At 38.1% G+C, this 13,609-nt stretch overlaps 1 protein-coding gene across 3 annotated transcripts in view; it reads right to left on the bottom strand.

Moving 5' to 3' along the window:
- Window positions 1-11,835: 11,835 nt before the first annotated feature.
- PHTF2 (putative homeodomain transcription factor 2) overlaps window positions 11,836-13,609 on the bottom strand; it is a 43,732-nt gene continuing 41,958 nt past the window's right edge. For all 3 annotated transcript variants that reach the window (XM_053465473.1, XM_053465475.1, XM_053465474.1), the window contains 2 exons: window positions 13,139-13,264; window positions 11,836-12,668 (listed from right to left, as the gene is read on the bottom strand). In XM_053465473.1, the coding sequence (XP_053321448.1) occupies window positions 12,648-12,668; window positions 13,139-13,264 (147 nt within the window). In that variant the 3' untranslated portion in view covers window positions 11,836-12,647. The remainder of the gene's footprint in view (window positions 12,669-13,138; window positions 13,265-13,609) is intronic.

Here is a 13,609-nt window from a genome sequence, read left to right as displayed (position 1 = left end):
ATAATTTATAGTGATTATAATAATTTATTGAGACACAAATTGAGAAATTAATAGTGTTGCAAATAATGTACACATGTTATAAACTAACCAAAAAACAAGTGGCAACTCAAAGTGTCTCATACTCGTAAGGTTATCCAAGACCAGAAATACCCTCTCGATCATGGTATTCTAGCATCTATCTGCTCACTCACTTCTCCATCTAGTCTAGCATCTTCTATTGAGTTCATTAGTTTGTCTAAATTAATTTGCATAAAATTAACTCCATTATAATGTCATAAAGATGAGTTCACTTGAGCTGTTTGTGCTTAGGAGTCACGCAGGGCATTCCTGTATTTTACGTATGATTTATATTTGATAGAAACGCATTGCTAACTGCTGTTATCACAAGGAACTGGACTTACTTACCTACTGCAATCTGAGCATTTGTTTTACTAGTTGGTAAAGGTAGCATTTCTATTGTTTGGCGCTCCCCAAAGAACCAAAAGCAATATTCTCTCCGGGGCTATTGTGTACTGGAATAAAAAATAAAATTCATTTGCCTGAACTCTCTCAGTTTTGCTGTATGTCCATTTTAACTCCAACATTGAGTCTTTTCTACGTTATCACAATCTACATGAACTAATATTCTCTTCTCAATGAACTGTGACAAAAAAAAGTTTAGAGATTTTGTTTCCAGATTTATTTTGCCACAATTCTGTATATATTGGTATAGGTAACAAAGATGATGACTTGTTCTCAAAAGAGCAATCTGAGTAATAAGGTGAAGAATCAGGTACCTTAAGCTACCATGGGCATATAGATGCAACAAATGGTTTAATTATGCACGTGAACTAGCAAAAGTCAGCCTTTTTGTATTTTTCTAAATAATATATAATGGAGGAGAAGGCTCTTTTCTCTCTTCACGCTCGTTTATTCACTAATGAGAGCGTTGGCGGGAGAGTTCAAGTTTCATCTCATTTCCCATTATGATTGGTCAACCTCAGTTTAAGATTCAATAGTTTTTATAGCCTTTTGTAAATCATTTTAAAATCGTCTCACTGGTTCTACTATGTATAATACTGGGTTAGCTTTGCCATTCTTTCAGAAAAATTAGCCAGTGATTAGCCTCGCAATGCATGCTAAATTAATTAATTTAAAAACAAAGCTCTCCTGCAAATCTTCCAGCTATCTCTTTAGTAAATAACCTCCAAAGTTTCAATTGATCAGCCAGAAAAGCGTTCACAGTATAGCACAACCAACACAGAGAGCTTGCTAGCAAAAAAGTGTTAGGTGAATGGGTGGATGGGATGAAACATTTACACAAACCAAGATGCATGGCTGACACGTAGCAGTATGCAGGATGCAGTTTGGTCTAATTTCTGACAAATTGGCAGAAATCAAAGCACTGGTGTTAGTGGCACTGCACCTATACAGCTACCATTGGCCATTGGTGGAGAGTTTTCACATATAGATTTGGGACAAAGACTACACCTTTAACTAAAATATAAGCTTACAGAAGAATTGAACATTTCACCACTCTGGCAGAATTATGGATTATGAACTGCAAACTCGAGTGAGCATGTCCCAAGAAGGGCTGAGCTGGACCCACGTAATGTGTAGAGAAGACAGTGAGAGTTCATAAAAAACCACCATCCCAGCCCTTTTGTCCATGTCTGTTACTTTATACACAGCTTTGAGCACAGTACGGTGGGTTTTTCTAATTCCCTTTTTATTCATCATGCTTTATACAAATTCTGCCCTCTGTGGTCACCTATAGAAAAAGTTTCAGTCACTGCCAAAAGGTGTAACAGCATGCATTGAGTGACGGTTAGGACTCCTCATTTACGTGCATGTGTGTCCAGGTACGGCCCATACATTTCTCTTGTATGTTCTGATCAGGCAAGGTGCTCACTTACATCCAACACCAACATAAAGTTTTATGAGCCCTACCCCACCTGCATACAAATCTGAAACACTGATTGATTTAAACAGGAGCCGTTTCCAGTTTTCCTCTTATTGGCTACAACAAATAGTGTAAATTGTGAGAAGATGGGGGTATATTTTACACATATGTAAAGTAAACATGCATAGCAAAGTAGTAATGTTTAGAAAGAATGTTTGGGGTTGTGGATTGCCCTTCTAGTTTACCTTTAATGAAGTTTAAATGAAATAACAAGCTGAAAAAAATACTAAGGTATACGTAAGGTATTACCCCCAGTTTTTGTCGACAAAGCCTTTTTTTCAAGGGGATAGCGGTGAATACAAATGCGTCAAACCTACTTTAAACTTTTTAAAAGACAAAGCAATTAACCATAAATGATCAATGGCCTCAGGAGAAGCTTCTCTTATTAAAGTTTAACCATCATCTGATAAATTATCATACTATCCATTCCTGAGGTGATAATTCTTTCTTATCCTTCACATCTTTTGCATACTTCTAATCAATACTAGTTCAGCTGTCAAAGTGAAAACCTGTGTCCTGTCCTTTGCCAGGCTAATTGGATGAATCTCTTTGCAACAATTAATCTTTGCCTTTTAATGTATTTCTCACTATAACAGAGGGACATGCCAAACATTTCCGCCAGACCTTCTTTCATGAAATAGCAAGTGATGGTGAAATTAACATTAAAATATAAATTGGGCTGGAATGCCTGTGGAGGTAAGAGTGAGCTGGGGTCACATAACACAGCACTCCGTACAAGCAGCTATGTAGGTAAGTGTGTTAGAGTGAGTGTGTTAGTGTGTATGATATAGTGAGTGCAAGCAACTGTGTGTGCAGGTCTGTCCAGATAATGATGTAACAGCAAGTGAGAGGGGATTGTGTAAAGTTGCAGGGTATCCCTCTCAAGTACCAAAACTTCCATCTATGTTTGCATGCACTGATTAAACTTCTTACCAGGCCCTACAATGTAGGATTAGAAAGACATCAAATGAATGAACTGTGCGATAAGAGCTACTAGATACCACATATTTAATCACATATCTTACATGGCTCATTCAATAAGTTTCCTGTGGCACAAAAAGTGAAAATGGTCTGAAGTGATATTTTTCTCTGGAGATTAACCACCATCATGATGACATTAATGCTTTTAAGATAAAGAGGAGTCATTATTCCAAAATATGATGCTATCGTTGCCCCTTATACGTTTCAAAATGTGACCCCTCATCCACTGGTGGTTCTGCCATTATGTTGGCACAATGCAAAGACACTAAGATGGATACAATTCCCAGTGATAAACTCTGCACGTGTTTTGCATATTCAAAAGCTGTGGGTTTAATACTCAAAAAGTTAGAATGTTCTTCTATAGATGGTACAGGTAATGGGCATATTTAAACTCATACCTCTGTAATGGCTTATGATTAGTACCAGACGCTGCAAATAACAAAAGAATAAATACGAAGTATTATTTTAATGAAAAAAAGAAGCTGGGTGCAGAAAGACATTGATGTGACATGTTGTGAATAGTAATGCACTCCAGAATAAGTTTAAAATAAAGCGACATGTCAGTCTGTCCTTTTACTTTGCTGAAAAACGACAGTGGGGAGCTTTGGCAGGAGGCCTAGACTAAGCAGACCGAATGCTGCAAAAGACAAAGCTCTAGGTATGGAGCTCCAGACACCCATTTTCAGGTTTAATGGCTGGGTCAGCAGAACACTTCCATTGTCAAATAAACTCATATAATGGACAGCCTTTTCTTATATATATGCATACCTAGTGAACTACTTGTATTTTTACTTTTATTTATATAGTGCCATCAATTTACACAGCTCTTCTTGCAATACATATATTCGAGGGGTATGAGAAGACTAGAATTGACAGACTGAGACAAACCAATGTAAAGAGGGCCCAGTCACAAGCTTACACTCTAGAGATAATAACGTCTGTATGGCTTCTGTACTTCTAGGACTGCACATATTGTACCTCCCATGTATTTAAATATAAACTGAAGCATTAAGTATGTCTGTTGCTGTTGTAAATATTATATACATACCACAATTCACAATGAGTTCTTTATTTTAAAATGCATATATAATTCAGTTTCAAGGGAAATCAAATGCAGAATATTAATGTCTTACATATCTTTAAACAGACCCTCCAGCCATCACATACATTTTAATGCATACGGTAGCTGGGTAGTACTTTTAAATTTTTGTGCTGTTTTTGCAAACTCATGGGGGATTCTGCAGAAGCATAAATGTATGCATTTAACGCTTCGCTATTTCTTACAATGAGAGCCATGGAAGCAGCCAGTCAGTGGCAGGAAAACAGCCGATCAGTGCCAAGGATTATCGTACTATAGAGGTGGATGGAAGCTGCAGAGCTGCAGTTTCTAGTTTCTAGTTCTATAACTACATTTTGAAGAATGCATATTAAATCACCGTAATATGTATTCTTCTTTAGTAGGAGTGCTAGGAACATTAAACTGCCCCTTTATGTTTGATCCGACGCATAACAAATTAATGTATGTGTGATGTATACCAGTCCAAGACTTCAATTTGCCTACTAAGCTTTAAGAGTTTGTGAAATGGACTTTAAAAATATCTAATAAACTTGATGTACGTTATGCAGACAAAAGTATCGGGACACTGGATCATTACACCAACAGGGACTTGAATGATATTACATTTTGATATTACAATTCTAAATTCATAGACATTAATATGTAGTTGCCCCCCCCCCTTGCAATTACAGTATAACAGCTTCCACTCTCCTAGGAGATTTTGGAGTGTTTTCGTGGGAATTTTTGCCCATTGATCCAGTAGAGCAAACGTTTGTGAGGTCAGCACTGATGTTGGACGAGAAGGCCTGGCTTGTAATCTCCGTTCCAGTTCATCACAAAGGTGGGGTTGATGTCTTTATTTTTTTTTTTATACTTGGGGATTCCTTTGAAATACCCAACGCCCCAATGCATACACACACTTTATATTCAAGCTTATTACTAATTATTTCATTGTGAATTATTTCAATTCAATTGCATTCTTTCTTTGAGAGCACATTTATTCTTTTAATTTATTAATGCTTTTCCTGCCTAATTTAAACATGTATTCAACAAGAAGTCCTCACTTCCACTCTGTGCTTTTCAGCAAATAAATTGTACCTATGACAAAGGTATTTGTGTGTTTTGTTGCAGTCATTTTCTTGTCTCTCAGTTCTGTGACAAAAATAGTTTTAAAACAATAATTCTAACGATTGTAACATTTGTGGGCATAAAAAAAACAATAGAGTTTTTTTGGACAGCCAGTGATTGATGGAGTTCTCGGCCTTTGACACCTTATATTGTTAGCAAAGCCCAAAGAGCACATAAATATAATGTTCAAGTGCAAGACCCCTGACAGAGGCAAGAGATGTCCACCTTACACTCAGGTAACGTATTTTAGGAATTACCAAGTTGCTAGGGATACGGTATGATTACTTGGTTGAAATGTGGCTGCATTATAGGCCCACTGTTTCATCACATATCTCATGTAATGGAAGGGCACAGGGCAACAGGCCTCAGTTCTAAAGCTTACGGCAGGCTGCCCCATTGTAGGATTAGACTTCTCCATGCACCAGTGTTAAATGGGCCACAACCTCCATAGAATGCTGCACCCAGCACTGCGTGCCTTAAAGAGCCTTAGTCCTGGGATACGGCATCATATCTGGGCATGAGGCAATAAGGACGAGGGATGCAGAGGAGCGAGGATAGGCAATATTTCCGTATAAAGGTCAACAGTGTCTGTGGCATGGTTTGTGAGGTCCATGGATCATCATTAAATTGCCCATCACAGGCTCCAGCAAACGTCCACCGTGAGTAATGTTGGTGCCGACCCTGCGGAGTCAGGCCAAGGACAGCACCAAATATAAATACATGAGTCAAAGCATTAAGAGAACACCCACTTTTTCCTTCAAGTCTCACTTATATTGTTTGTGGGATCTCTATCAATGTGTGCTACATAGTTTTTTTGTTCGTTTGTTTTGGGAAGGCGAAGAGCAGGAATTCATGGGTGTCCTTTACTTGTGCGTGGCTTAACACCACCCGCAAATACATGAAGGATAGATGCACAAGATTAATGAATCTGTTGTGCCAGTGGCTTTTGTAGTGAAAAGTAAGAGCCAAAAGATAAATCTTAATGACAAGGGCTGCTTAGTTTCAGTTCCTTAATACATGCAGACAAGGCTTGCTTTACTAATCCCTGACAAAATGTTGGTATTTTTACATTGACACGTGAGTGGAAATAAAAAGAAAAAATGTAAAAAAAATAATCACATTTGTCCAATGTGGCATTGTATAAGAAATACTTGCAATCCATATCATTATATTGTATATATTTTTTCAAGTTGAGAGAAATTTAAAAATAGCTTTATTTCACAGAACTAGCCAAATAAAGACATTTATTTTACTGCTTGTATACCACATGAAGTGAACGAATTGTTTTTAGAACTGCTTGTGACTGACCCCGTCAGAAAAGGGTTGCTGGTTATCACGTTGCTAAGGGACACATCAATACCAATTAAAGACTTTTAGAGCAGTCCTTGCTCTTTAGAGCACGATTTCTGTGAAAGTGTTATGAGCAGATTTGATTACATGAAATCAGGGAGCTTGAAACCTTAATAGAGATTAATTAGTTCATCAGCAAAATCATTACAACGGCACAAAGCATAGTACAGACCAAAGAGAATAAGCTTGGTCATACAGTGCAGACATTTCTCCATTAATGAAAATCGGGCTTTAAAAAATAGCTTTAAACACAAATCATGCATTTGATTGCACCTTGGAATAGTCTTGTGAACAAAGTTCACAATTCAGTTTTTCCACATCCTTGTGATACTCAAGATCTCAAAACCGGTGTAAAGAGATAAGTGAATTAAATGCAAATACGATTCATAATCAGGAACCCAAAATTTTAAGTCAGGGTATCTGTTACCTGTGGACAAATATGGATTATTTTATTTATTTTTTCTTGGGGTGGACAATCGAAGACTGAAGGCTATATGGATCATCACTGAATGGGCCCTAAAAAGATGTGATTTCTTTAGTTTCTCTACATTTGGAACCTAAAGGGTGCCTGGATATTTCCCTTACCAAGGGCACTTAGGGATAAGGTAGTATTTTCTCTTTCTTTTACTCAACCCTTTTATCCCAGGGGTAGGAGGGTAACAGGTGGGATCGATGACCCTCTGAAGATGATTTTTCTTTTAACTCGCATCACTCTAATGGGCCGGGAGGGTAAAGATACCCCCTTTCCAAGGGTAATAATGTGATAGGCTTCTCTGAAGAGGTGGGTCTTAAGGGATTTTTTTTTTTAGGACTGGAGGCAAAGGGAGGGTCAGATAGGTCAGGGAAGGGCATTCCTGAGGATGAGGGCAGTCCATGAGAAATGTTGTAGGCAAGCATGAGAAGTGGAACTAAGAGTTGAGGACAAAGATTGTGAGATGAGCGGAGAGAACGTAAAAGGAGTGTATTTGGAGATAAGTGAGGAAACGTAAGTAGGGGAACTGCTATGAAGAGCTTTGAGAGTCAGAGTCAAGGTTTTAATTTGAATCATGGAGAGTATGGGCAACCAGTGAAGAGACTGACAGGGGGAGAGGTGGTGGAAGACAAACGGGTAAGGAAGTTAAGTCATTGGCGTAAATTAATGGCAGAAGCCATTTAGCATGATGGATTGAAATGGGACAAGCATGAGAGAGACCAGCTAAGAGTTACCGTGTTCAAGACAGGCGATAAACTTACCAAGGGGCATAGTAGAATGTGAGAACAGAAGGGATCCTAGAACTGAACCTTGAGGTACACCAACAGAGTAAGGAAGGAGAGAGTTACCAGAAAATATGTCGCTGAAGGTGTGACCAGAAAGGTAGGATGTGAAGTAGAAAAGATCAGTGTCAACTGGGAAGGGTTTAAAGCAAGAGTGGTCCACAATGTTAAAAACTTCAGAAACATCCAGAAGGATTAGCAGAGAGTTATGGCCCTTGGATTCAGCACAAAGTAAATCATTGGCCACTTTAATAAGATTTTCTTAGCAAGGGTGAAGGCAGAGTAATCGGAATGTAGCATGAAGTTATAGTGCAGGAACTCAGAGCTAAAATGAAGCTTCCGCCAGCCACATTCAGCAGTACAAGACTAATGACAAAGATGTCAAGTTAGTGTCAGGAAGAACAAGTGGTGGTTGGGGTTACATCCTCAAGAGCAGATCTGACAGAATTTTAGAGAGGTAGGTAGGCTTGACAAGTTCAAGATGGGAGACAGGAGAGGGTGTAAGTTTGTTACTGGAGATTTAAAAAAAGGTCTCTGGTTACACAAGGTTGTTGTGTAGAATGAGGAATAGGGGCAAAGCAAGAGAGAATAAAAAAAAAAGGTGGTGGTGGGAGAGGAAGAAAGGAAAGTGAGCAAATAGAAAAAATATAAAGGTCCAGGGTGGGACCATCATCATGAGTAGTGGAGTTAGTATGTTGTGCAAGATCAAAAGATTGAGTAATAGACAGGCATTGAAAGCCAACGGGACTCAAAAAGGTGACTACCGGGATAGTAAAGTATTTAAAGATGAGACAGGGTACACCAGGAGAGGAAGTGGAGAAACCATGATTAGAAGTGGTTAAGAAAGACATTGGCAGGAATAAGGAGACAGTATTCAACAGCAATGCATTAAGATACAGGATTGAATATCCAGGTGGTATGAACCTCAAAGGGGGTCAAACGAGACTGATAGAGCTGGGGAATAGGTTGAAAAGTACAAGCTGAGGAAAGTAGGAGGTGTACATCACCACCCTTTTTCCCCCATTTGGGCCGGGGAGTGCGAGTGAGGTGGAGGCGGGTAAAGCCCCTTGGGCCAGATGGTACCAGCTCCTGGTGACTCACATACACACTGACACACGTTCGCTCATCACTTAACTTTCCAGCAGCCGTAGCTTTTTCCCACTGTATTTCCACCTGGTCATGCCAGTCCAATATTCTTCACAAAGGGTCAGAGGGTCAGTCCAACCTGGACCTTTTGGACTGACTTGGGGGGGGGGGTTGCACCAGGCCAGTCCGCCCATCTATGGTTGGAGGCCACCATAGGAGGAAGCAGCTGGAGAAGCAGTTTTAGATGATGTTGGCCACATTTCAGTGAGAAGGTATAGGGACATAGAAGTGAAGTGGATGCTGTAGTTTGGTAAGAGACTAGGTAAAAGAAGAGTGTATGTGATGAGTAAAGGGGAAATGAAGAGTGTATGTGATGAGTAAAGGGGAAATGAAAGTAATGAGGGAGCAATAATATAGCGCCTGGAGAGAGAGACATTTTTGAGTAATGATAGAGAAGCCTGATAATATAAACGTGAACATGTTGCCTGGAGAATGTTAGTGATAGAGGTGAGAGAGAAAAGGGAATAGGAGTTGTTGAGTAAACACAATCAACCGGTATGGTAGCAGTTGATATGGATCAGTAGAGTAACGATTGAAGGAGTACTTCCAGATTCCTCTTTCATATTTCTTTGTTGCCTTCTTGCACTCCCTTGTGAACCCCTCTTGTAAACCTTTTAGTGGCACTTAGGAAACTGGCATTTAGATGGGAAGTGGCCTGTGCCTCCAGGTTGCCAATATACCACTTTTTTTAAATATAATTTCCCTTTCTTTCATTGTATTTTAGGGAGGGGTGTTCTAATTTGGTCACATTTTGAGTATGAGTGAACCTTGAACTTGCATAGCCTCTCCTGATATTCCCATAATGTAAGCACCTATTCCCCTGCAAACATTTACAACATACATTTAACACAAAGAGAAAACAATAAATTACCATAAAAGGCACTGCAAAAGACCAAACAAAACATTTCTTATGGACTAACGTTTTATTGTCTGCAGATCATATGAGAAATGTAAAAATACACGCTGAAAACCACAACACACAAACCAAAAAACATGTATATCACATTCAAACCCCCTTGCATTTTTAACCTTATTTTTTTTCTGACACAATTTTCAGCTTTCAGGTGAGCTTAAGTACATAACACTTTTTGGCAGCATTTCACATTCCTGAAAGATTTGTCTGATAAAAGTTCAAGATGTGTTTAAGAGGCATTTCCACCTTAATGCCCATGTAGGCAGTATTATTAAACATTATCAAGCCATGTCATCCAAGCCCTAAACACTGGGACATGATAAAATTATTCCACACGATTTAATCACTCACCCACTAAAAGGGCTTGTATGCGATTAATCACTTAAATTATTTGAAACATTTTTTTTTGGTATTTATTTTAAGTATAATCTAGCCGTTTAATTCACAATTGATTTTTCAAAATATATATTTTCTGTGCAAAATGTATTTTTGTGAAGGCTTATACCACATTATGAAAAAACATCTTTTATAAAAGATTTTTAGTTCTAAAATTGCTAGACTGAAACAGCACAACAACTCTGTCATAAAAACACCCATTCTACATTCTTTGTAAATGTACTTTGGTTGTTAAAAGGTGTTAAAGAATAAGCAAGAAGGAGGTGCCTTGTATGTGAATTATATAAACTCATATATATATGGAAATGTACACAGGAGTGACTATAGAAAGCTCACTATAAGCACAACCTGATTTCCAGGGTAACAGCATTTGGAAGGCTATCATTACCAGCAATGCCCAACGTCTTTATGAAATGATCCAGTAAGATACACTGAACTGGGATTTAAGACAAAGCAAAAGGTTAGGACAACACCAGGCATTGCATGGCAATAAAGCATACATTCAAAATTTACAAAAGAAAAATGATCTGAAACCCGTTTGACCAGCAAGAACTATTGAGAGGCAAAATATTACATCATATTAAAAAGTAAAAGCAACAGTTTATCCAACCAGGCTGCAGCATACCGTTTGTTATTGCTTTAGCTTTCTATACAGAAGATGTATTCAAGTATATACACAACATAAAAGCAATGAACACAATACCCTTGCCATTGTGAACACACACAACCTCTGGTCTTACTGGTCTGTAAAAGCTTCAGAAAACTTCCAAATCAGTCACTTCCGTGTAACTGTACCATACATAGATTGGTAATGTATATCTAAGGATTTTTTTTATACCAAAAAGAAAAAGGCATGGCCCAAAAAGTAAGGGACTATTCATTTGTAAAAAAGTATTGGGCACAGAAAGAGATCACTAAAGTGGAATAAAAATGACCCCAATTCTGTGAATACATTTCATGTATACAAGATGATAATCTGCAGACGGTGTGCACAAAATAATGACTTCAGGAGACACCAACATACAACATAATAAATGGAGCCAATGGGCTAAATCTCTACCATTAACCAATACAAGCACAGTCATCCATGTAAAAAAAAATGATATTGCTTTTATTATTGCCACAAACCTCCAGTTGTCAAATCGATTGGAGAATGCAAAAGTACACTTTTACCAGAATACTTATGTAATATGGACTTGAATATGAAAGGGCAGAAGCCCTTTTCTGGTGGGGAAAAGGTACACTCAGTGATCATTTCACCAGCCATACTTCCATTTTGGCACGTGCAGACACAGCATCAATATGCACAACGGAAATAACAGTTAACATGTCTCTGAATATGTACACATTTTTACAGCAGTGCAAACAGGGAGGAAGACCATTTCCCTCATCTGGCTTCCATACTAATCAATGGGAATACTATCAAAACAAAGTAAATGTTACGCATCCAAACTGAAATTGAGTTGGTGAAGTACCATCTGATATGTATGGCATATAATGTAACATAGTAAAAAGAAAGTGAATTTTCACACGACACCACACAAAACAAGCTTCTTTTCAGCACTGAAAACATTTCAACATAATTAGAATACAGACAGTACATATTAATGTAACATTAAAAGGTGCTTCTCAGCAGGTTGCATTATAAGAAAATGCAAGGAGGCAAAGTGTTGAATAATAAATATACTAGTTATAAGTACATTTTATACAAATAATAAGATAATAATACAAAAAAGTCTTTGCAGAACAGTAACCATGTACACTTATTGCTCGGACTGCTTATCAAGGAGCACTTCTTAACATTTTAGGTAATAGCACATTACAAGCAGCGAGTCGCTTCTTCTGCTTTGTTCCTGTAACCCTTGAGCTTCAGTAATTCCACTGGGATTAAAAATACTAATACAGAAAGAATAAAAGGTACAAAAAAGCATGATGTGCCATTGAGATATGTCTATCAATCACAGAGAGACTCAAATTAGACTTGATGCTCATGCCCCTTTATAAACATAAAAAAATTGCAGACTGCATCCAGCTAAATGGTTTTCCCATAAGTATGGAATCACCCTGCTCCTGAAGCTTTCATGGAGAGACTATTCTTACTTCATTCCCACTGTGATTTTTGAGGCATGTAGACTACAGTGTTTCAAAGAACACCGGAAGCCAGAGCCATCAACCCTCTCTTCTCTTAGCTTAGTCTTACAAATGCCTTGTTTCCTCCATTCACACTTTACTAGATAACACTTATATTTTTAAATGGTTAAAACTGAAGTGTGTAAAGTAACTGAAAAAACAAACACTGAAAAGGTAAAATAAATAAAAAAAAAAAATTGCACAAGGCAGGCAGACGTAAACACTTCAAGTGCGAGTCTTCCAGACGCCTCGGATGCGGAGCATGTGCCGTAACCACTATGAGGCAGCTTGCAACTTGAACAGTCAGTAATCTTGCTTCAGAGCCCGATGAGAAAATCATCTGTTCACCGTCATGATTTAATCTTCCATAACTAGAAGAAAAAGAAAAAAAAAAAAGAAAGACCGGGAATAGTTTCAAGTGAATGTGATTTAAAACTTTGGAATCTTAATATGCATGTTGAAATGATACATAATAGAATTTAGTTACATAACACTTGCGTGATTTAAATGGTTTGTGCACTCAGGCAAGGGCCCATAATAATGTTAGTTTAGCAGAACTATGAAGGAACATGTTACATGTCATACGCACCCAAAATACATTTTGTACCCGACGCATTCTCCTATATCACCAACCTCTGAGATTTACAGCTTTAATTAGTTGTAAACTGCTATCAAAGCTTTACAATGTAAATGGGGTATAGTAATCTCAATCTGGCAAAAGAGCATAAATAGAAAACTGGCCCCCTGCTTTAAAATAGATTCACTTACATTACTTTGATTTATTTATACCAGAATAGCTCCAATGTCAGGATTATAAATATTCAGCTTTTCAGTTACTCACCTTCAGGTTAAACCCAAGCAGATCGCTAATAACACCAGAAACAGCAGAAAGGATGACCACCTGGGTGATGTTATAAAGCAAAGGATTCATCGTAAGCCCGTACAACCTAAAGGGATTGTCCAGTTCCTTAAAGCAAGACAAGCAATCCGTTAGACTCAGAGAACTCTAAATGCACACCAAACAATGGCAAAGTCCTTTATTAAATCAATATATAAACCTGCGATAATGTGGTGAGTTAGCGGCACCAGAGACCTTCCCTAATATTGCAGCACTATATACAAATACATACAAAGAAGAATGATAATTGGCACACTGCCTTGCGCAAATGTCAAAGCAGGGTAAAATCAATTCTTTACTGATGGTTCTCATTGCCCCATACACAGGATAGGCATGCATAGTGCAAAGTTCATGTAGTAACCAACAGAAATATATATTTTGCAGGGTCAGCTCAGTCCATCATACAGGAGAACC

Source organism: Spea bombifrons, chromosome 4 (genome assembly GCF_027358695.1).
Source record: "Spea bombifrons isolate aSpeBom1 chromosome 4, aSpeBom1.2.pri, whole genome shotgun sequence".
Taxonomy (NCBI): domain Eukaryota; kingdom Metazoa; phylum Chordata; class Amphibia; order Anura; family Pelobatidae; genus Spea; species Spea bombifrons.
This window is presented reverse-complemented; position numbering and strand designations above follow the sequence as displayed.